This window comes from Nilaparvata lugens, chromosome 5 (genome assembly GCF_014356525.2).
Source record: "Nilaparvata lugens isolate BPH chromosome 5, ASM1435652v1, whole genome shotgun sequence".
Taxonomy (NCBI): Eukaryota; Metazoa; Arthropoda; class Insecta; order Hemiptera; family Delphacidae; genus Nilaparvata; species Nilaparvata lugens.
In genome coordinates, this window is record NC_052508.1 from 67,950,770 (window position 1) to 67,977,245 (window position 26,476).

Genomic DNA, 26,476 nt, shown 5'->3' on the forward strand with positions numbered 1-26,476 from the left:
AGAACTGTGTAGCCTACAGTAACAAATCTAAAAAGTTACCAAATTTCATACATTCTATTTATCTAGTGTTACGGATGGACACGTTAAGTCATCGGTCCCGGCTGCCTAAATAGTAGTCGTTAGGTCATGTCAGAGGCCCTGAAATTGGTCAGTTGCGACACCAGACCTGAGCCAGCCAGGTCACTTGATATTATTATTATATCTATAGTGAGGTCCACATTATAATGGCAGTGGAGAAACATAGAAGCACAACGTTGCCGATCCTCTGTCTTGTCAATGCCTTTTATGGAGGGTAACTGATACCGGTTTATTGATGTAATATTAACTGTTCATTCTCGTTTAAAATAATCAATTATATTTTGTCAAGCAAGAAATTATATTTTACAATGATTTCATAATGAATTTTCATGATCAAGATTGAATATTTAGTTAATCTATTTTATTTCTACATTGTTAAAAACGATTTGGCAACACAGCAAAGCGAGAAAGAGATAGCGCTATCTGCTTTATTGAATGATAGACAAGGATAGCAATACAAATTGACAATCGTACACTGCCATTATAACGTGGACCTCACTATAGTAATTTATACATTATTAATAGTATCTTACGTCACAAGGACGGGAAGGGAAATTTTGCAGGCGAGAATGTTTCTAATCAAGGCGTCAGCCGAAACTAGAATTCCATTCGAGCACTGCAAAAGACATTCACGTCCAAGTAAACGTACACTATTTTTTGTCATAATAATCTAAAGAAGAATAATTGCATTCTATAAACACAACCTAGTTTACAAATTCCGAATCAGGAATATTGTGGAAGTTGACAAAACTTCCACCTGGAGCGCTGAAGGTGGTTTTTTTTTGTAGTAGTTTTGCTGTTCCGTTCCTATTTTGGAACTAGGAAACATACTCGACTGTAAAGAAAACATATGGTTTCATTAAAGTAGAGTATGCTGTAATGAGAATTATATGTTTATTTGTTCTGCAAACAGCTGTTTTACCAGCTTGATTCCTTGCATGGAAAACAGCTGAGATTGAATAACTATGACAAAAATCTGGTGTGGTGCACTCACACAACTTTCCTTGCCGTTATGAAAATTGATCACCTGACGCTAGTGTTCCCGCGCATCTCAAGTCTACTACTATTCAAAGATCTGAGCCAGCTGGTGACAGGACAATAACGCTGGGAACACACGAGGTCTGCTATCTCTCCATAGTGAATGATTTGAGAGAATCAACAGTTTGCAATTGAAATAATCACATTTTCTCGAATTTCGAGCTTATTTTCAATTTTAGGTGAAAATGTTACTGAACATCAATTGTAGAGATTTTCATGTTCAATCTTTTCCACTTGAAATTTTCTGTTTAAAATGTATCTGAAGCCTGATAATTGGGAATCTAAAATCAAACTTTGCATAGATGGGGCGGAGCTCCTGAAATTTTTACAGATATGGGACTTATGGCAGTTGATAGAACTTATCAATGACTAATTTAGGTATGGATTTGATCAAAATCGTTGGAGCCGTTTTCGAGAAAATCGCGAAAACCCCTGTTTTTGACAACATTTTCGCCATTTTAGCCGCCATCTTTAATTGAATTTGATCGAAATTGTTCGTGTCGGATCCTTATATTGTAAGGACCTTAAGTTCCAAATTTCAAGTCATTCCGTTGATTGAGAGATGAGAAATCTTGTACACATACATACACACACACACACACCACACACAACACACACACACACACACACACACAACACACACACCACACACACACACACACACCACACCACACACACACACACCACACACACACACACACACACACACACACACACACCACACACACAACACACACACACACACACACACACACACATATACAGACCAATACCCAACAACCACTTTTTTGGACTCAGGGGAACTTGAAACGTATAGAAATTTACAAATTGGGGTACCTTAATTTTTTTCGGAAAGCAATACTTTCCTTACCTATGGTAATAGGGCAAGGAAAGTAAAAAAATATTATTAATTAAAAATATTATTAAAAATATTATTATAAAATATTAATATTATTATTCTTATAATTAAAATGCTATTGAAAGAGGAAAAACAGGCGAACCCTTCAATATTCCTCTCCCAAATTTGGATTAATATGAGTTTGATGTAACATGTCTATCTTTAGACGTGTCTTTGGTTGATGCAAATGAAATCGAATTGAAAAATGTTATTCTATTTTGGTTGCAGGTATTTCTAGTAGAACATCAGATTCCGGAATCTCAACACAATGTTGCCGTTTCTCAGGTTTATAAATTCTTTTTTCCAACAAGAACAATCAACTAACTTGGCTATAGAAGAGGAGAAAGCGAAATATCTGGCGATACTAGACGCCCCGGATGAGACGTCTAATTCGTGCGATGAGGATGAATGTGACGGGGAAAGTGACGGACCTCAGTGCTTCGAGGCCTTGGGGAAGGTGACAGCTGTTGGAGTTATGGAGGGCGTCATAGATGGTCTTCATAGGTGAGTTCAATCATATCAGTACTTACTTTTTGTGTAGTCGAGAAGTTGATATTGTGGTAATTTATTCATATTGAATGAAAAAGACTGAAAAATTGTCAAAAACTACTGATTTATTGATAATAAGAAAGACCGGTTTCGGTTATTACACCATTGTCAATCTCTGATAAACTAAAACTAAATACAAGAGCAGCAGAATTTATACTAGTAGGCGAGTACTGCTATTGGTCAAGGGCATGAACGCCTGCCATTGGCCCAGCTAGACAGTCTCCTCCCCCACAACGGTGTGACAAAATGGCGGATCAAGCAACAGAATCGCCATGATAAAAAAATTTACTTTCAGTGCAAAATAAGAACCAAGAAAACAAGTGTGAAAGATAAATTAATATTGATAAACATATTTGTTTTATTATCTTTCACACTTGTTTTCTTTGTTCTTATTTTGTACTGAAAGTAAATTTTGTTATCATGGCGATTCTGTTGCTTGATCCGCCATTTTGTCACACCGTTGTGGGGGAGGAGACTGTCTAGCTGGGCCAATGGCAGGCGTTCATGCCCTTGACCAATAGCAGTACTCGCCTACTAGTATAATTCTGCTGCTCTTGTATTTAGTTTTAGTTTATCAGAGATTGACAATGGTGTAATAACCGAAACTGTTCATTCTGTTTAAAATAATAAATTATATTTTGTCAAGCAAGAAATTATATTTTTCAATGATTTCATAATGAATTTTCATGATCAAGATTGAATATTTAGTCAATTTATTTTATTTCGACATTGTTAAAAACGATTTGGCAACAGAGCAAAGCGAGAAAGAGATATCGCTATCTGCTTTATTGAATGATAGACAAGGATAGCAATACAAATTGACAATCGTACACTGCCATTAGAACATTGACATCACTATAGTAATTTTTACATTAAGGCTGTTTGGTACACTTTTTTATTTAAATTGGATAATATTTTTCATTATAATTGTTAAGATTATAAGTGAGAAAAAGTAGCAACTGAAATTTTTAAGTGGTCTTATAAGCGGGTTATGGGTCCTTGAAGTGCTAAATCCGTTTTTTTTCAGATCATAAACGGTTTCTTCTATATTAACAGAACTTCTCTAAAAAATTCAAAAAATGTATCTTTCCAAACTAAAACATTTTATTCCCCATATCGTTCATAAATAAAGTAACATTTTTTGTAAATTCGATAACTTGTTTATTTTGGCATAAAAACCCACATATTAGAAGAAAGCCAATGATATACTAAATGTATTAAAAAAAAAACTGCAATGGAAAATTCGAAATCGTTTATGATCTGGAAAGAAAACGGAGTTTAGCACTTCAACAACCCATAACTCGCTTATTAGAAAAAATTAAAAATCTCAGTTGTCACTTTTTCTCACTCTTATAATGATCTTAACAATTATATTGAAAAATATTATCCAATTTAAATAAAAAAAGTGTACCGAACTGCCTTAATAAACAATATTACTTATAATTAAAATTAAATTAAATTACTTACAATTAAAATTAATTATAATTAAAATTATATACGAAGAGGAAACACAGGCGAACCCTTCAATATTCCTCTCCCAAATTTGGATTAATAAGAGTTTGATATAACATGCCTATCTTCAGACGTGTCTTTGATTGATGCAAATGAAATCGAATTGAAAAATGTTATTCTATTTTGGTTGCAGGTATTTCTAGTAGTAGATCATCAGATTCAGGAATCTCAACACAATGCTGCCGTTTCTCAGGTTTATAAATTCTTTTTTCCAACAAGAACAATCAGCTAACTTGGCTATAGAAGAGGAGAAAGCGAAATATCTGGCGATACTAGACGCACCGGATGAGACGTCTAATTCGTGCGATGAGGATGAATGTGACGGGGAAAAGTGACGGACCTCAGTGCTTCGAGGCCTTGGGGAAGGTGACAGCTGTTGGAGTTATGGAGGGCGTCATAGATGGTCTTCATAGGTGAGTTCAGTATACGTAGCTTTTGAGAAGATACAAAAGAGCATTTGTTGCTTATGCAGAGATACATTGAAGCTTCATTGTGTATCTTTACGGATGCAACACGTTGCTTTTTAGAATATACAGAAGAGTATCTGTTGCTTATGGAAAAGATACATTAAAACTCCTTGTGTATCTTTACGGATGCAAAACGTTACTTTTGAGAAGATACAGAAGAGCATCTGTTGCTTATGGAAAGATACATTAAGGGCCAGTTTCCGAGCTCGGGATTTGGTCCGAGACTTGAAGCAGCTGGAGTAAGAAAATTGGCTTTCCGAAACGGGGCGTTGTCGTAGTCATTGTCAAATTCACATTTGAATTAAATTTCAAAAAACTATAAAATTGAACACAAAATAAAATAAAGAGAAAATAGTGTTAAGTTTCAGCTGTTTTGAATTATTTGGAAATGTTTAATTACGTCAAGGAAAAACGTTTCCAATTATAGAAATGAGAAAATAAAATCTGCGACTACTGTTATAAAAACTGCGACTACGCCCCGTTTTGGAAAGCTAATTTTCTGACTCCAGCTGTTTAAAGTCTAGAACTTAGCTAAATCCCGAGCTCGAAAACCGGCCCTTAAGCTTCTTGTGTATCTTTACGGATGCAATATGTAGCTTTTGAGAAGATACAAAAGAGCATCTGTTGCTTATGCAGAGATACATTGGAGCTTTATTGTGTATCTTTACGGATGCAACACGTTGCTTTTAAGAAGGTACAAAAGAGCATCTGTTGCTTCTTATGCAGAGATACATTGAAGCTCATTGTGTATCTTTTCGGATGCAAAACGTTGTTTTTGAGAAGATACAGAAGAGCATCTGTTGCTTATGGAAAGATACATTAAGGGCCGGTTTCCGAGCTCGGGATTTGGTTCGAGACTTTAAGCAGCTGGAGTCAGAAAATTGGCTTTCCGAAACGGGGCGTTGTCGTAGTCATTGTCAAATTCACATTTGAATTAAATTTCAAAAAACTATAAAATTGAACACAAAATAAAATAAAGAGAAAATAGTGTTAAGTTTCAGCTGTTTTGAATTATTTGGAAATGTTTAATTACGTCAAGGAAAAACGTTTCCAATTATAGAAATGATAAAATAAAATCTGCGACTACTGTTATAAAAACTGCGACTACGCCCCGTTTTGGAAAGCTAATTTTCTGACTCCAGCTGTTTAAAGTCTAGGACTTAGCCTGATTCCGAGCTCGGAAACCGGCCCTTAAGCTTCTTGTGTATCTTTACGGATGCAACACGTTGCTTTTGAGAAGGTACAAAAGAACTTCTGCTGCTTATGGAAAGATACATTAAAACTCCTTGTGTATCTTTACGGATGCAACACGTGGCTTATTAGAAGATACAGAAAAGCATCTGTTGTTTATGGAAAGATACATTAAAGCTCCTTGTGTATCTTTACGGATGCAACACGTGGCTTTTTAGAATATACAGAATAGCATCTGTTGCTTATGGAAAGATACATTAAAACTCCTTGTGTATCTTTACGGATGCAAAACGTTGCTTTTGAGAAGATACAGAAGAGCATCTGTTGCTTATGGAAAGATACATTAAGGGCCGGTTTCCGAGCTCGGGATTTGGTTCGAGACTTAAAGCAGCTGGAGTAAGAAAATTGGCTTTCCGAAACTGGGCGTTGTCGTAGTCATTGTCAAATTCACATTTGAATTAAATTTCAAAAAACTATAAAATTCAACACAAAATAAAATAAAGAGAAAATAGTGTTAAGTTTCAGCTGTTTTGAATTATTTGGAAATGTTTAATTACGTCAAGGAAAAACTTTTCCAATTATAGAAATGAGAAAATAAAATCTGCGACTACTGTTATAAAAACTGCGACTACGCCCCGTTTTGGAAAGCTAATTTTCTGACTCCAGCTGTTTAAAGTCTAGGACTTAGCCTGATTCCGAGCTCGGAAACCGGCCCTTAAGCTTCTTGTGTATCTTTACGGATGCAACACGTTGCTTTTGAGAAGGTACAAAAGAACTTCTGCTGCTTATGGAAAGATAGATCAAAACTCTTTGTGTATCTTTACGGATGCAACGCGTGGCTTATTAGAAGATACAGAAAAGCATCTGTTGTTTATGGAAAGATACATTAAAGCTCCTTGTGTATCTTTACGGATGCAACACGTGGCTTATTAGAAGATACAGAAAAGCATCTGTTGCTTATTGAAAGATACATTAAAGCTCCTTGTGTATCTTTTCGCATACAACACGTTGGTTTTGGGAAGATACAAGAGAGGATCTGTTGCTCATGGAAAGATACATTAAGGGCCGATTTCCGAGCTCGGGATCAGGCTAAGTTCTAGACTTTGAACAGCTGAAGTAAGAAAATTGGCTTTCCGAATCGGGGCGTAGTCGTCGTCATTGTCAGAGTCACGTTTGAATTAAATTTCAAAAAACTAGAAAATTTAACACAAAATAAATGAATAGAAAATAGTGTAAAGTTTCAGCAATTTTTAATTATTTATAAATGTTTAATTTCGTCAAGGAAAAACGTTTCCAATAATTACAGAAAAGATAACATAAAAACTGCGACTACGCCCCGTTTTGGAAAGCTAATTTTCTGACTCCAGCTGTTTAAAATCTATGGAAAGATACATAAAAACTTCTTGTGTATCTTTTCGGATGCAACACGTTGCTTTTGAGAAGATACAAAGAGCATCTGTTGCTCATGGAAAGATACATTTTCAAAAATGTTCTTAGTTTTTGAACGGGTAGTATTGTAGTCTATAGTGAGGTCCACGTTATAGACTAATGACAGTGTTTGATTAGCAATTGTATTGCTATCCTTGTCTATCATTCAACAAAGCGGATAGCGCTATCTCTTTCTCGCTTAGCTTTGTTGCTAGATCCTCTTTTGACAATGTAGAATTAATAATTAATTAACAAAATATTTCATCTTAATTATGAAAATTCATTATGAAATTATTGAAAAATACAATGTCTTGCTCAATAAAACTTAATTGATTATTTAAAACAAGAATGAACAGTTAGGGCCGGTTTCCTAGCTCGGGATCAGGCTGAGTTCAAGACTTTAAACAGCTGGAGTAAGAAAATTGGCTTTCCGAAACGGGGCGTAGTCGTAGTCATTGTCAAAGTCACGTTTGAATTAAATTTCAAAAACTATTAAACACAAAATAGAATGAAGAGAAAATAGTGTAAAGTTTCAGCTATTCTGAATTATTTAGAAATGTTTAATTCCGTCAAGGAAAAACGTTTCCAATTATAGAATTGAGAAAATAAAAACTGTGACTACGCCCTGTTTCGGAAAGCTAATTCTCTGACTCCAGCTGTTTGAAGCCTAGAACTTAGCTAAATCCCGAGCTCGGAAACCGACCCTTAATATAACATCTAAACCTGTATCAGCTACCGTCTATAGAAGGCATTGATAAGACAGAGGATTGGCAACGCTTTTCTTCTATCTTTCTCCACTGCCATTATAACGTGGACCTCACCATATTATTTAGTACTACTATTATTTGAGTACATTATTATGTAAGTTTCACTTTAAAAAGGCTACTCTTTAATATTGGTTGTGTATGTATTGTGTAGGTTCCAGTTGAAAGATTCTCCGCATCATGTGGAAGTGGGACAAACTGTCGAATATTTGGCTTATCAATCATGCGCTGATGATGACTTGATAGTGAGGAAGATCATCAGAATAACGGACGAGCTGTGGGCGGGACCTGAAGATGTTCCCGAGCAAGTTTTCGTGAATACAGAAGAAACAAAGTGAGATATCTTTTCAGTAACTTGCTACTATTACCATAGTACCCTACTTCTATCATAGATTAAGTTCTAAAGTAATGGAAAATAGTTATTTGTGCAACTAGTGCGCAAAGTGACAGTTTGCTGCACCGAAAGAAACGTTTACGCCCGAGCCGTAGGCGAGGGCGGAATGGTTTCTTGAGTGCAGCAGAGGAACTTTGCGCACGTATTTCACATTAAGTTTTTCCTACAGTTACCATTGAATATGAAAAGTGGGTAATTATGGGTAAAATTGCCTGAAATCCATCAAATGTTTTTCTGTGTAATTTTATTATTGATAAAAACCTTAATCCTAAAATCCTAAAGTCCTCGTTGTCCTTGGTTATAATATATAATACTAATAATTAGCGCGTTGTGCTTCGTTGCACCTCTGCTCACTATAGCAGCCCAGTCACTGTTACCAACTTCATTTTGATTTTGCTGCACTGTTGCTCCATATAACCTACTAAGTATTTTGCGTTGCCATGTTGCAAATATGGAGTGTAGAAAAATTTTTCCCGCACTAGAGCGGAAAAGTGATTCTTTGCGTTCTGTAATCAGTGCAGCAATGGCCACTTTTCAACGTAACTGTAGGAAAAGAATTTTTCATAATGGATTCTCAAATATCAGTGTGTGTCCAGTACAATGTGATAATACAAGGTGTGCCAGAGAAACTTACCTATTCGAAAGGTCAATAAAAACAAAAGTACTTCTGTTATTGTTTTAATTTTTTTATATAAGAATACAATATCCCTATTTTTCATGCAGTCTCGAAAAGCACATCAAATTAATGGCGACCCCCATTGTGCATACACTGGTGAAGTCGATTTTTGATATTTGTATTCACTCGTTGCAGTTTATCAATCGGTATATTGGCAATGGCGTCGCGAATGTTGTTCTTGAGGTGTGCTATGGTCCGTGGTCGATCAAACAGGGATTTCAAATAACCCCATAAAAAATTTGCATTGAGGAAACGAGCCTCGTCATTAAAAAAAAAATGACCGCGTCTTCAGGAAGTTAATCAGTATATCATATGCATTTTGACGGGCAACAAAATCGCGTTCAGTCAATTCTTGAACAACAGCCGATTTATATGGATGAAATTGTAGATCTTCATGGAGATTTCGTCGAACAGTGGAGTCAGAAATTGCCATAACATCTGCGTGTTTACGAGCCGAACGCTGGGGAGAACGCACAACTGACTGCCTCACTCTTTCGTTATTTTCTGGAGCTCTGATGGTTCGTTGAAGTCCATTTCTGGGTATAGCGACACTTCCACACTCCCGAACCGAGTTAACCCACTGCAGAATCGAATTACGGCCAGGAAGGAGTGTGTGAGGAGGAATTTTAAGTCGAGCGCGGAAGGCACGTTGTGTAGCAACAAGTGATCGAACATTAGGAAAGGAGCTCTCAACTTCGAAGGTCCGCTGCTCTCTAGACCAGAGCATGATGACTACTTACCTGAGGGAGGATAAACTTGGGAACTTAACCCTCCAGATGCGCCCCTTCCTGCCCCTTACACCAATTTACGACCCTTTCACCCTTTAAACGACCACCGCGCGGGAATTTTTTCAAAAAAGTAAGTTTCTCTGGCGCACCTTGATTATTCTCATGAGTGAAATAAAAACACATAGATGTTGTCAGTTTTCTACACTTTAATTTGGTACACGACCATGGTTTCGTGACCACACAGGTCACATTTTCAAGCTGACTAAAACTAAAACGGACATATTGGGCTGTTCAAAATAATACATGGTAGCCAACTTAACCTAAAGAAATAAAATAGCCTACTAAATAATTTGATGCATTGAGACAATAATAAATGGTGAGTTTCATAATCTAATAATGTTTAAAAATTCCAAAATATATTTTAGTAGAATTGAATAAATATATTAATCTATGAAACTAATCAGAAAGAAAGAATAATCATGTAGCCTAAGTAAGTTTGAAAGTTGGGAAACAGCTGAGAGGAGTGAATGTAGTCTGTTTACCATTCCAATCAAAATTGTAAATATAACCTATTTCTATGAATTTAGGATCGAAGTTAAAGAATTCCCACAGTTAGATTAATGGAAAACACAAAGAACTTGAAAATTAAAAGAACTAACCCTATAAATAATTAAGTAGAATTGAATAAATATATTAATCTATGAAACTAATCAGAAAGAATAATCATGTAGCCTAAGTAAGTTGGAAGTTAGGGAACAGCTGAGAGGGGTGAATGTAGTCTGTTTTCCATTCCAATTAAAATTGTAAATATAACCTATTTCAATGAATGTGAGATTGAAATGAAAGAATCCTTATAGTTAAAGTAATTAAAAACATAAAGAACTTGAAAATTAAAAGAACTAATCCTATAAATAATTTTAATCTCAAGATAAGTCAAAAAGATAAGTCATATTAAAAACTGTGAAGCTGATATTTTAGGAAATGTGGTTTGATGGTCTAATTGAATAAATTGAATGGATGGCAAATGAATGAATGATTATGCTAGCTCTAATCACACTATAACCTGAATGACTAAGAAGTACATAAATTTTCCAACTACAAGTACAATATTTATTCTACAGCAGATCTTAAATTATCAGAAAAAATCTAATCCTACTATTGTGTGTTGTACAGTTATTGTTGTGAGGTCTCATTCTCATGAGTTTTAATGGGACTATTCCTACTCAGCAAAAATAATGTTTTACATCATGATTACCGTTCAAGATCTCTTCGTTTCCTAATATTATAATTGTCTGATAAGATTTATGAATAATTTCACCACAAATAATTTTAATTTTAAAATAAGGAATGACAACATAAGAGCTGAATCGAATGTAGAACCGCTATTGGATATTCTGAAGAAATATCGGGAAAATTGGTCTACTCATTTATTCAGAATGCCATCCAATAGGCTCCCAATATTAGCATGGGAGTACAAACCCGAAGAAAGCGAGGCATAGGAAGACCAAGGAAGAAATGGATGCCGGTACAGGCCAATAGAGCCTAATCCTTGTAAGAAGATGATGATGATGATGATAATTTTAATATATAATTCCATAGAATTCTATGCAAGTCTTACCCGTGCTCCACAAGGGTTTGTTAAAATCACGAATAGGTTGAATTCAGTTTTATAGTTACATACTGATATTAAAAGTATTAACAACTCATATAATTTAGAATAGGAGAACTATTTGATTGGGAACTTATCCTACAACTTTTAACGCAAATTGAATAAATTATTAAAATTATAATTGATTGATTAATAAAAATCAAAATAGGCTTATAACTATCTTCGGTTTATTAAGAATGTTTATGCAAAATTTCAAGTTTATCAGTTCAGTAGTTCAGACGTGATGATGCGTCAAACATGAAACATGTATTTCCTATCCGGTACATGTATAAGCTTATTTTTCATTCTTTATTCATTTTATACATTAAGTACATTATCAAAATGATAGAGATAGGAAAAATAAGGTAACCTTGTGCCATTCCGCTCCCAAACTTAGATAACGTAACACTTAGTCCGAAATAGGTCAAGTCTTGTAGATCTTCAAGTTAATTCCTTCCTTCATAATAATAGTGTGGAAGTATAGATTTGGATGACAGCCTATGTGAAATGACTGACAAAACTATTTTTGTTCCTGAAAATTTCGCTCTTTATTTTCGAATTCTTGCTATCTGAAAGAAAGGCTTGATAGGACTTTATCTATAGTTCAATGAAGATTAGATATAGCAGACTGTTGACTGCTTGCTGTGACCAAATTCATTGATCATTCGCAACTCAGTTGCTCAATGAGATTCAACAACTAAGTGTTGTGTTTCAACTTTATTGAATCTGTTCAAGTTGTGGATGGATTCAAAATCTTATTTATTCCACTACTTATAACCAGATTGTAATCAGTATTATATTATTATTTGTTTTAACAATTGGATTAGTTTTTAAATTTGTGAGTATTATTTAATATTTTTAGAATTCTTTGCGTGCTTTGAATGGAAAAATGTTGAATACTTATTCTTGAAAACTACGGCCGGTTGCACAAAAGCCGGTTAAATTTTAAATTTGTTTTAACGATTGGATTGGTTTTTAAATTTGTGAGTATTATTTTCATGTTTTTAAAATTCTTTGCATGTTATGAATCAAAAAATGTTGAATACTTATTCTTGAACACTACGACCCGGTTGCTCAAAAGCCGGTTAAATTTAAACCGTGGTTAATTTCACGTGAACCAATCAGAAAAGGCGTTTTTGAAAAGATGGCTTCTCAGATTGGTTCTCGTGGAATTAATTACGATTAAAATTTAACCGGTTTTTGTGCAACCGACACTATCAAATCCAATATTTTTATTAAGCTTCTCAAGTTGAAGGTATCTAGAATCAATAAGTTATTTTGTAATAGTATCAAAACCATTTCATGCTCTTTACTTATACAGTAATTTTAACAAGTTGATTTTGTAAGGTTATCTGAAAATACTAAACTTCTGATAGAATTTTATTATTAAATACAGTTATTTTTACATTTTTACTCTCCAGTACACTATTATAATTTATGTACAGTCATAGAGAAAAGATAGCATAAGCAGATATCCCATGGTATAGGTCGTTTATGTTCAAAATGTCATGCCGATTTCTTGTTAACTTAAGGCTGTTTGGTACAATTTTTTTATTATTTAAATTGAATAATCTTCTTCAATATAATTGTTAAGATCATTTTATGAGTGAGAAAAAGTGGCAACTGAAATTTTAAAGTGGTCTAATAAACGAGTTATGGGTTGTTGAAGTGCTAACTTTCCAGATTCCGTTTTCTTTCCAGATCATGAACGGTTTCGACTATATTATTAGAACTTCTCTTTAAAAAAATGTATCTTTCCAAAATAAAACATCTTATTCCCCATATCGTTCATAAATGAAAAAGTAACATTTTTTGTAAATTCGATAACTTGTTTATTTTGGCATTGATCGCAAAAAAACGCATATTAGAACAAAGCCAATGATATACTGAATGTATTAAAAAAATACTTCAATGGAAAATTCGAAACCGTTTTTGATCTGGAAAGAAAACGGAATTTAGCACTTCAACAACCCATAACTCGCTTATTAGAAAAAAAATAAAAATTTCAGTTGCCACTTTTTCTCACTCTTATAATGATCTTAACAATTATATTGAAGAAGATTATCCAATTTCAATAAAAATAAAAAGGTGTACAGAACAGCCTTGAGCCGATAACGATTTCAATACATTCTTCATTGTCATGAGAATTTTACACAAATACATAGACGTCGTCAGGTACATAAGAGCAAATATCACAAAACAATCACTGTCATATAGATATCAGATACCTAGATATTAGTCATATAGATATTAGATATACTATCGACTATTGTCTATTATTACTGTTTTGGCCGGATGATAGTGTAAGAACGGCACATTATGAGAGACTTCCAGCATTACATAGCTCCACTGAGAAGAACTACTACGACTATCGACTTGAGTTAACAGTGAAAATTCGAATATAAACGCTCTATATACCATGGAATATGTTCTTATGCTATATTTCTCTATAGTGCAGTAAATTGCAATAGTAAGTTATAATGTTATTATTTTTCCTAGACATTATTCTCTTGTTATTTTCAAGTAATGCTAATGCGTTGTTTGTTATCCATCTTGTCTTCACTAATATTATTACTATTGTATTTTGATAGATTTAAAGTGTAAAAACGCTCATTTTTTGGTGTGGCGACAAGACCGTTTCGTGCTGGTGTTGCAAATTCTGAAGCCAAACAGAAACTGAAGCTAAGGTTATGAGGGTGGGTATTTGGCCAGAGTGGGGGTGGATGGGAGTTTTACGATTAATGGAGGAGGATTTAGATGAGTTTGTCAAACAGGGTGTGGGAGGAAAAGTTGAAAAACACATTATCTCCACTGACCAAATAGTAGGCCAGTTTGTTATAACTCAGCCTACATGGCAATGAAATGAATAAATATGAAAACTTGTATGAATTTAAAAGTACGCATCTTTATTGGTTGAATAAATACACCCTGACATAAACAATAACCTTGAAATACTCCACTATTCCCACAAAAACAGGAAATTAGATGTACTGGAACAGTTTGAAATATACAAGTACACCAAACAATATTCTAAATGATCAAATAAACTTTTCCTCCCACACCCTGTTTGACAAACTCATTTAAATCCTCCTCCATTAACCGCCAAAACTCCCCTCCGCCCCCACTCTGACCAAATACCCACCCTCATAACCTGAGCTACTTCAGTTTCTGTTTGGCTTGAGAATTTGCAACACCTGCACGAAACGGTCTTGTCGCCACACCAAAAAAATGAGTGTTTTTTCACTTTAAATCTATCAAAATACAATAGTAATAATATTAGTGAAGACAAGATGGATAACTAACAACGCATTATCATTAATGGCTTGAGAATGTGCAATACCAGCATGAAACGGTCGTCGGCACACCAAAAGAATGTGAGTGTTTTTTTTTTAATTTTAAAGTTATCAAAATACAATAGTAATAATGATAATGATTCTACTTCTTTTAAAGTATACTAAAATAGACAATTATACAAGTATACTAAAATAGAACACTTTTCCGCAGGAAAAAGAAAAAGATATTTGATCGAGAGCAAGTTTGCAATGTGACGCAAAGGAAGGAGCGAGAAGTATTCATCGACCCCCCAGGAAACTACTCATTTAATCTTGACCATGTCAAAATTTCTTTCGTCCCAATACCAGGTAATATAATTGATTTATTACATCAATAATTTATTAAGTATAAAAAAAATTATTAAATAATATAGTTCAATATGATTTTAGACCAAATACAAAATTATTATAATACAAAACTAATAGTACTTAGAAGACAGCTCATTTATATATATGTACAAGATTAATATTTATAACATAATTTATTTATTACATCAATAATTTATTAAGTATAAAAAAAATTATTAAATAATATAGTTCAATATGATTTTAGACCAAATACAAAATTATTATAATACAAAACTAATAGTACTTAGAAGACAGCTCATTTATATATATGTACAAGATTAATATTTCTTGTGATTTTGAAGGAAGATTTTTGTTTGGATTTGTATTTTGAAATTAATTTATCTGATAAATTTCAAATTATTGTAGTACATACATTTTTGGACTCAAAATAGTGTGTGAATTAAGTTATCATTTGCATACCCTCTAGACCGTGTATTCCAAATTAAGGTTTAAAGCAGTTTTGGGCGAATGCCTGTTGTTTTTACCTGCATTGTATATATTGTCTATGAATAAATGAATGAATTAATTAAAGATTCAAAAATGAATTGCCTTCTGATCTGGAAGCAAGAATTAATTACAAAATACTAAAAAAATGGATAATAGAAAACTCTTTTCAATTGGAAGCATTATCTTATTTTTTAAAACATATTTTAAAGCGTGGACTATTTTTTCTGTATTATTGTATAAAACCAGGAAAAAACCAATGTAACAAATGTATTCAAGCATAGCTAACTAATTGCAACTCTCACCAGCGGGCAAGGCTTAATTCCTTTTGCTGGTGATGCCAAATTACACATGAAAAGTATCTAATTTTGATTTTGGTATTATTTATGCTTACTTTTTATTTTATTATTTTATACTTTTGATTATAAAATTATGTATTTTCTTTTATTTGTTTTAATATGTATTTATTGTATGGCAAATAAATGATTTGATTTGATTTATTACATTGTATATTATATAAAATGTATTATATATTAATAGATTTAATATATTATATATTAGTATTATAATATATATTATATAATTTAATCATTGAACTTATCAATGAATAATCATAATTGTTTAGGTGACTGGTTGAGAGTGCAAATGCTGGTTGAAGAATCGGCAGACTCATTGAACGGTTGCGGAGAAATTTTGGAAATTGTTGGAGTGATGCCTCTTCGTTACAAAATGGCGGAGGGCGTGGTGACGCACTGGAGGGCCGACAAGAAAGTGGGCATCATCAATCGGGAGACCTACTTCTCTCTGGACGCCTGTGAGATCGGCTATATGCCGGTAGTCGGTGATGAGGTAAAGCATAGAGAAGAAAAAATAGCATTAGAAGATATCCCATGTTATAGGGAGTTTATGCTCCAAATGACACTGTTAACTCAAAATGTTCCCCGTTGTTCTTTCTCGTGAAGCTGGTAGTCTCTTATACTGAGTAGAGCCGTTCTTACACTCTCATCTGACCAAAACAGTAATAATAGACAGTAGTTCTGTGAACAGTAGATCTCACGTAGTTTTCTCATCCACAAGTATCTGATGTTACCTGTTCTAGTTGATTCAGTTGAATCACAATTCACAGTTGAATCATAATTTACTCTTAAAAACTGTTATTTGTTTTCTCCAATATCAAAAACTCACTTGTCATGGAATGAGCATGCTGATAAAGTAGCTGGTAAGATTAGCAGGGGTCTCTTTGTATTACGGTATATGATAAGATTTGTAAATAGAGATATTGCTAGGTGTGTGTACTTCTCTCTCATTTATACTCACCTGGTATATGGCGTAGAACTTTGGGGTCGTACGTCTGGCTTAAACTGTCAGAAATTATTCATTTTACAGAAACGTGCAGTGAGGTACTTGGCAAACCTGGATTACAATCAATCGTGCAGGAATGCATTTAAAGAACTACAATTGCTCACTTTTCCATGTATTTATATTTACAGAGTAGTATTATTCATTGTTAATAAGATTAAATCATTGAAAAAGAATTGTGATGTTCATGGTTATTCTACTCGTGGCAATGGGGACCCATTTATTGATCACCACAGATTGAGATTCTCTGACAAAAGTCCTAGTGTAATTGGTTTGAGACTGTTTAAAAAGTTACCAAAATGTTTATATGCCCCATCAATAAATTTTAAAAGAGAACTCTATGCATACTTGGTGAATAGGGCTTACCATAGTGTAGATGAATTTCTGAATGATGACACTTGAACTCTGCTGTTGTATTATAAATGTATTCTTACCATTGTTATATACTTAAATTTTTAATTTTACATTGTTATTCTGTCTATTTTTATGTTTTGACTTGGCCTGTATGCTTTTTTTTTGCTCAATAAAATGAATTTGAATTTTAATCTGAATTTGAACTTTATGTTAATAAACTCAGCTCAAGACCCATTGCATACTAACTACATTATAATGGAAACAAATGAGCAATTAACATATTCAGAACAGAAAATAAATAAGTAGATGAGTTGATAACTTCTAGAAACAAAGAGTAGAACCTATTTGTTATATACAGAATAAAAATAAGAATACACCTAAAATTCTATGAATGTTAAGTAAATAAAATAATAATTTAATATAGAACAAATACATGGAAAAAATTCAACAACTACAACAACGTAGAATTAGTATATTGAATCTTCTTTTATAAAAACAGAAATTCAGCCATTTTTAAATATCACAGTCTCGAATCAATTAATTTCATCAGTTGTTGAATGGATTTTCATCCTACTGAGCATTCTATGGAAACATCTGAAACTCGTTACTATTAAAAAAAAACTGGAACATTATAGGGAATAATCATAGAATATCCAGTATTCTTGTTGTAAGTCAATTTATAAGAAGTAAAATATATAAGTTGTTTAAATGATAATTGATGTTTGTTTTTCAGATTGATGCGCATATTATCGAGAGCAACCAAGGTTCCCTGTCATGGAGAGCTCTGAAGGTGATACCTTCAACCGAGCGCACCAGCTACAAGCGCAAAAATGATTCCAATTTCTGGAAGAGCATGCTTGCCAAGTCGCAAGACTCCCCTAACGATCTGCTGGACGACAAATTTGGTATAACCATTTCGAAAAAATGCAACTTTGGCAAACTCCAGTACGGACATGAGAGGGATATGATTGTGAGTATTGATATTTTTTATTTATATTGTTGACATTTTTATATTATAAACTATGAGGTGACCCTTGCGGAACACGGGTTCAGTTAAAAACTTGACCAACTGAAAACTTGGCCGACTGAAATCTTGAAGAATCTCAAATTGGCAACCCGTGTTCCGCAAGGGTTCAATTAAAAACTTGACCAACTGAAAACTTGGCCTACTGAAATCGTGAAGTATTTAAAATAGGCTTATAACCTATAAGGTGAGTTGTATCTGTTTGCTGATGACACAGCACTAGTGTCTACTGGGAGCACTTGGGAGGAGGCCTACATGAGTGCTTCAATTGATTTGTCAAAAATAAAGAACTGGTTTGATCACAATAGCCTTACAGTAAATGTGGAAAAAACGAAGTTTATGCCAATAGTTACAAGAAATCAAGCTGATCCTGGCTCTCTAATACTAACGATGCATTCTTGTAATAATCCCAGGTCTGCTGGATGTAATTGTAGTATGATTGAGCGCGTTGATCATTACAAATACCTGGGCGTTGTCTTGGATTCCAAGATGAGTTGGGTACAACATTTCCAGTGTGCTAAGAATAGGCTCAGAAAGCTGCTTCACGCATTTTCAGAGCTTAGTAATGTTCTGAGTGTGGATCAGTGCAAAGTAGTTTACTTTGCCTATGTCCAATCTATAATACTATATGGAATTCTAGCTTGGGGAGGGGCTTCCTCCTCAGTCATTGAGCCTCTCGCAGTCACCCAAAGATCAATTATAAAAACAATTTTAAAGAGAGACTTTAGATACCCAACAATACAATTGTTTATCGAATTTCCCGTACTGAATGTTAGACAACTTTTTATTAAATCCTTGTTGATCCACATCAAAAAATACAAAACTGAACTTCTGGGAGATAACCATAGCTACTCAACTCGCCACAGATCCAATTACAGCTTTGAGATACCTCAGCTGACTCACGGCTCTGAATTGACAAATCCTTCATACCTGGCCCATATCTTGTACAGAAATGTGCCAGGGGTGATTAGGGAAGCAGAGGCGTTTAGTTTGGTAGTGTTTAGGAAGAGGGTGGACAGGTGGCTGTACCAGATTGGTTGGGAAGCTTCAGAAGAACTACTCCAATCTCGTTATGCTTGGTAACCAACACGACTTCAAGGTTTCCAGACAATTGATTGGTATTTATTTTATGATTGATATAACCTATATGACTGTTTTGCCTTTCTGGTTTATGCTTTTTTTCATTCTCTCTTCTGAGAATTTCTGGAATCCCTGCCACTGCGGTCTTCAAAAAAATATTGTTTTTTCTTCTTTATTTATTCTTTTAATCAATCAAGGTATTAAGTATACTTATTCCTACATACATATTCCTACATACTCATTCTTAAATATACATCAGCACAATATATTATCTATTTTATAATCAGAATATTAATAATACATCCATAATATAAGTGTATTCTCTATTATTTACTTCTATGAGCAGATTAAGCTTATTATGTATAAAGTGGAACTCCCCCCCTACACACAGATGGATAGTCTAGTAGGGGGATTCCAAAATATGTTGTATATTGTATTTCTTATTCGTGTATTATGTTTTTTGGAAATAAACTGAATTGAATTGAATTGAACCATTCTCAGTAAATTACGAATCTATATACAAAATGTCAAGTTAGAGGTGGTTATGCTTTTACCCTACTGCAACCAGTCCTTGCTCTATTGAGGCGCACCCATGTTTTTCTAGGCAGAGAGAAACCTATCGGGAGGGCAGACACGTTGATCCTATCTCTATTCTCACCTCCTAACAGTTGACATCGCTCTTGCCATGTAGTCAAGTGTTGCTGATTATTTATTCTGCAGCTCAGCCATGGAGGTACAGAATACATACAGAATGGAAACTATCAATCAATCGCCTATCCAACCAATGCTTTTTACGTGAACCCTTGATCCGGATCAATAAAGTGATCCGAACCTCCCATCTATACTATTACAATGCTGAACTTTCTTACAAGATGGCGGATTTTTGTGACAGGAAACTAGCCGAGATTCCATACTGTATGTGTTCTGTGATGGAGGTTTACGGGAATTCAGTCTCATCAACATAACACAGCTGTGCCTAATTGAAAGTTGTGTGTATATTTTTGGCTTCAAAATTTTCTGAAATAACTTAATTTATTCAAAGTGCGGTGATATTAAGTGCAAAATTTGACTATAATTTGGTATTTTAATTATTCTAAATTCAAAATTTCTAGCTAATATATATTCTTGGACAGAACTTTGAACTTTAAATTTCCTCAGTGAGAACATAACCTATTTTTTCGGGTATTATTTATCAAAATTTGGGAACAGAATAGTTTTGGGCTATGCCTGTTGTTCTATTCCGATCATATTCATATGATTTGTAATTATATCAACGAATAAATAAATAAATCAATTCTTTCTTAAATACCACAATAAAAATATACCAACTTATATTAAATATTGTAATCCTATGGTTGCATTGTTCACAGGTGGAGTTGAAAAATTCCAGCAAAATGGTTCATCAGCTTGAAAGTGTTGGATTTTGTAATAAATTTCAAAGCCAGATTAAGCTGATTGAGCCAGTTTTCCAGAACAATTTCCGGTTCCTTCAGATCCAAACCGGTGAAACTATCAAGTTTGTCTTCCGATGTCAAGCAAAGTAAGTTTGCGGTTTATTATCACCTTATTAAATTATTGTAATTATTATTTTATCTCGTCCCCATTTTCAATTTTGAAAACATCGAATTTTTTGAACGGATTAGTTATAATGGTTGTTAACTTTCTCACACCATAAACTGAATCATGAATTACATGTCAACATAAAAAGTAATAATAGTAATATATATGTAATAATAATCATCATTCTATTTAACTTACTCTAGAACATGGTACGCCATAGTGGAGTAGGTCAATTTTCACACAGAAAACTAAACATGTAGAGGACACATTATAAGAAATTTTGTGTAACTAACTATTGTATGTAATTGTAATTTATCTAATATTTTCTGTTATTGATGTAGTAGTTTTAGTTTTTTTGGGAAACAAACATTTATTTATTTATTTGTTGAACAGGCCATACAAAAATACGGAGTTAAAACTAAATAGAGATACATGCACAGTATTAAAACTGTACATTAGCATCATATAGGAATGAAAAAATACTTGAAAAAAGAAAGTATGAGAATAGAAAGTTGAATTATATAGTCAAGGTTTTAATAATCAGCAACCATTAAGCTGGATTGTCACACATTAGTTTAAGTGAAAGTTTGTTTGTGAAATAAATGAATTGATTGATTGATTGATTGATTGATTGAAGTTTCCAGTTCAGTGGAAATATAATTCCCATGCGTTCTAATAGGACTATTTTAAGGGCGAAGCCAAACTAACGTTTTCTGAGGCGTTTTTGAGAAGAGTCGGCAGGTCATGAAGCTCTCTGATTGGCTGATTGAATTGGCGTTTAGGAATCAGCTGATAATCAGGCTAACTGCCCTGCCGACTCGTCTCAAAAACGCCCGATAAAACGCTCGTGTGGCCTCGCCCTTCCCTCGGCCGGGTTGAGTGAGTTGTACTATTAGATCTCATGGAAATAATATTTTTACTGTGCCGGTTACGTTCACTGATAGTGATGCGTGCGAATCCAGCTTTAGAATGTATTCAAAATTTACTGTTCAAAGCCTTTCATTTCTAATTCAATCGATAAAGTTTACTTCATTGTGATCTGTAAAAGATTTATTAAATCTAATGGACCATTGAATCTGTATGGAATCTGTAGTTTCAATAGTTAATTAGATTTGAAAAGTGTTTAAGAAGTCGTGCACTATAGTTCCAAATTTCGAAGTTACATCCACGGATTGAAGCTTTGGTTAATTGATAGAAATTCTTTAAAGGGCAATGTGTCTTATTTGATTATATGTCTTACTATATTTAACTCAATGTTAATATTACCAACTTCATTTATTTTCCTTGGACAAGGCTTCATCACAGTGGCGAATAAAGAATATATTTTCATCAAGGTTAGGTGATTTTAAGTAAACACAGTTTAACAATGCCACATCTGTAAACACTTTGGCCGGTTGCAGAGCTCGACCGACCGTCAATGCGTACGTCAGTCGCGCTTGTCTTTTCCATAGATATTTCATGTATCCGTACAGAGCAGGACTGACGGCACGCATGCGCACGGTCAGGACCATGCGTTTTATACTGCGTACGAAAACCATCGGTCGAGCTTGTGCGCATCCGTTCCATCGGTCGACTGACGCGCTTTTGAAGGAAATAGCCTTCGCAGTAGCCCGATCGCAACATAACCAATGTGCTGACACCTCTGCCCGACAATCAGCTGATATTGAACTGAATAGCATGAATGAATTTAATTAATAGTGTCATATTTGAATTCAGAGTTTTTCTATACATTTCTTCAATCATTTCTAAATTTTTATTGGAAAAATCATATACTATTAATAGTATCTACATTTATTTGATCCGTAGCTTGAAGTGACTGCAAGTATCCCCAATGGTGATACAAGCTCGAAAAATCTGGTGTGGTACACTCACACAACTTTCCTTGCTCATATTTGAAACTACGATCAGACTTCTGTCAGTATATGTAAATATATAATTCTTTTCAGAGTACTTTTTCTTTGTGTGAATTGTAAAATTCGATTATTTTTTTCAGTCGTCATTTTTTTTTAGAATATTAGATGAAATATAAAGATGAAATATTTCATTTTTCTCAAGAATATTACGGAGCTCCTGAAATTTCCCCAGAAATGAGACCTATGCCAGTTGATAGGGCTTATGAATCCATGGTATCCATGGTATAAATTTGAAAAAAATCGTTAGAGCCGTTTTCGAGAAAAACGTGAAAAACATGGTTTTTCAGTAATTATCCGCCATTTTTTCCGCCATCTTGGATTGAATTTCTTATTGTCGGATCCTCAAGGTATAAGGACCTTAAGTTTAAAATTTCAAGTCAATCGGTTAATTAGGAATGGAGTTATCGTGTTCACAGACATACACACACACACACACCACACACACACACACACACACACACACACACACACACACACACACACACACACACACACACAAACATACACACACACATACACACACTTATCAGTAAATTTCATCATTGCAATGTCATTTACAGGTTCTATGGAAACGCAGAAGAATTGGTTGTTTGGAATTTCCAAAAATTCAATATTGGTCGTTTTTTACGTGTTGAAGTGGATGACGATTATTTGAGGGAAGTGAAAAATCATAAATACCAGAGAAAACCTAAGGTCGACATCGACAGGGAGTGAGTATATACTATCATAGAGAAACAATAGCGTAAGTAGATATCCCATGCTATAGAGAATTTATGTCACAACTTTTACTGTTATCTCAAGCCGATTATTGTCAATTTTTACTGTTTTGTTGGGGTGAGAGTGTAGGAACGGCACAATTTGAGAGACTACCAGCGTCACACAGCTGCATGGGAAAGAACTACGTGGACTATCGGCTTGAGATAACAGTAAAAGTTGCGACATAAATTCCCTATAGCATGGGATATCTACTTATGCTATTGTTTCTCTATGATACTATCCTTAAAAGAACTTGAGTGCTTATAAGTACTAATTGTGATTAAGAGGTTTGCCTCCTTGTCAAGAAATTAAATGAATACTGAAGATGCAGACAAACCGAATTTGATTAAATTCACATAGTTCTATTGAATTTAGAAGATTTCGTGATCCCGAAGGCTTATGAATGAGAAATCTTATAATTAAGATAGGCTAATTGAGATAATGGTAACAGAATTCCACTTATTTACATGATTGTATTGAATTTAAAAGATTACTGGTGATCACGAAGGTTAAATAATGAATAAGTAATTTCATTTCATATATTTAATTAATTCTATTTGTCAACATAATAAGAGACAAGAAAATTTTATAATTAAGATAATTATTGAATAAGTTAATGATTGGGGGAGTGATTGGCTTAGTAGTTGCGCTGATAAGCTATCGTCATGATAATTTGAGTTACAAACGTCTGCTACACTCCCATTGTAAGTGTGACCACTTCAAGAGTCGACTCCTCTAAGTATAATTTATGAGTTTAAAAATCGCTTCCTGGTGGCTCGGATCCCACATTAAGCTGTAGGTCCGCACAAGCCTAGAGATCATGTGTGCATCACCCTCAGAAAAAATCTTGAGTTTGTATTCTTATTAGATTAAAAACCACAGGCTCCCACATTCACAATCATTTCACCAGGACAAGTAATGTTGTAAGAGTTGAGCGTCACCGAACAAGATTTTACAAGCTGAGTACTGAGCACATGATTAGGAAGGTTGCCAAACCAGTTAAAGGAATCACAGTCACTTGGCCTATTCAAGAAGAGGACTAAGGACTGGATGATAGATGAATGTCCGTAAAGTTAGTTGGTAGGCTCTAGTAGGATGAAACTTTGCATCTTTTTTTCAAAATGCTGACTGTATATGTTTAAGTAGTTTGTACTTTCCACTTCATATTTTGTGCTCTTTTCAATCTATCGAGTATTCTTTTGATCTACAGAAATATAATAGAAAAGTTTTAAATTATTGTTTGTATGACGTCATGTGTATTGAACTTTGTATGTTATATTGTAAGAGCCTATGCCATGTTTGAATAAATAAAAAAACATTCAAGTAGCCCTATTGAAATCCAAACTATTAAATGCGTGATATATAATATATTTTTGTAATGAAATGAAAACATTCTTTATCAAGCGGAGTTAGGACTTTCTCTCTACCCCCCAACCTCGATATTTACTATGATTATTAATACTTTACTGAGGTTCACTTGAGATACTTTGAGTCACTTGAAATTCTCAATTATTAGATTTGAAAACATTTTTACTGCGTTGTTAGTTCTAATGTCACAAATTAATGTTAAGCTTATTGTTTTATCTATTTAGTTGTCTGTCGTACTTTCCATTCTCTGGCCCGGTTGCATAAAAGCCGGTTAAATTTTAATCGTGATTAATTACACGAGAAACAATCAGAGGACGCCTTTTTGATAAGACGGGTTCTCGTGGAATTAATCACGATTAAAATTTAGCCGGATTTTGTGCAACCGGCACTCTATCTTTTTAATCTATTGAGTTCACATCATCATCATCATCATCATCATCATCATTATTGGCACTACAGCCCATGTAGAGCTTTAGCCTTCACAACCACATCCTTCTATCTCTCTCGACATTCTGCTGTTCTTCTCCATCTTCTTACACCCAGTCTTCGCAAATCCTCCTCCACATCGTCAACCCACCGCTTTCTTGGTCTTCCTTGTAGTCTTCTTCCTCCGGGTCTGCCTTCCAGCACCCAACTTTGGCACCCTCCCTTCCGGCATTCTGCACACATGACCAGCCCATCTCAGCCTCATACGTTTCACAACAGATAAAATACTGGTCTCCTCGATCAATCATCCTTGTTCCTCGCTGGTTCTTATCCTCCATATTTCATTTTCCTTGATTGCTCCAAAAATTCTTCTTAAAATCTTTCTTCCCCATCTCTGTAGCAGACCTTCTTCTCTTCTAGTTAATGTCTAAGCTTCGGCCCCTATTGAGTATTCACGTACAGAAATACAATCGAAAAGTGTTTGTTTTAAATTACTAGCGTTGTTTTTTTTAAATTTGTGTATAATTATTAAGCATTGTTTTAAATTATTATTATTATGAATATTATTTGCAGAAATCTGATTCCTACAAAGCATGGTTTCGTCGTGAATGGCGTCAGATCGTCGCAGAAAGCACCCTTCATTCCTATCAAGCTCGCCCTCTTCAAAGTTCCCGACCAATTCTGGGATATAATGGCCGACAACACTTGCACGTAACTACTTAACTACTATTCAAACTAACAATATATTTCTCAACAATCATCCTAGATTCCTGTAGTGAAGTCCACGTTATAATGGCAGTGTTCGATTAGCAATTGTATTGCTACCCTTGTAGCACCGGATATCGCTATCTCTTTCTCGCTTTGCTCTGTTGCTAGATTGTTTTTCAACAATGTAGAAATATAATAAATTATTTGATTAATTATTTAATTTATTTTGATTATGAAAAATCAAACCAACATTTTGTTTTGTATAGTATAGTATAAATTGGAAATGGGACTGTTTTGGGCATAAGCCTGTTGTGTCTTTCCTCATGCTAAGTATTTGTACACAATGTGATTTATAAATAAATAAATAAAATTCAGAATAAAATCATTTAAAAATAAAATTTCTTGCCTGATAAAATATAATTGATCATTTTAA

The 26,476-nt window shown here is 34.1% G+C and overlaps 1 protein-coding gene across 3 annotated transcripts in view; it reads left to right on the forward strand.

The window, feature by feature from the left end:
• Positions 1 to 4,216: 4,216 nt before the first annotated feature.
• Positions 4,217 to 26,476, forward strand: part of LOC111054810 (probable RNA helicase armi) — a 51,821-nt gene continuing 29,561 nt past the window's right edge. Inside the window, exons 1-8 of one of the 3 annotated variants that reach the window (XM_039429135.1) lie at positions 4,217 to 4,488; positions 8,080 to 8,259; positions 14,876 to 15,012; positions 16,121 to 16,344; positions 17,942 to 18,178; positions 20,683 to 20,852; positions 23,346 to 23,495; positions 25,909 to 26,046. In XM_039429135.1, coding sequence (XP_039285069.1) covers positions 4,361 to 4,488; positions 8,080 to 8,259; positions 14,876 to 15,012; positions 16,121 to 16,344; positions 17,942 to 18,178; positions 20,683 to 20,852; positions 23,346 to 23,495; positions 25,909 to 26,046 — 1,364 coding nt within the window. In that variant the 5' untranslated portion in view covers positions 4,217 to 4,360. The other 2 variants (XM_039429136.1, XM_039429137.1) reach the window with 2 other exon arrangements.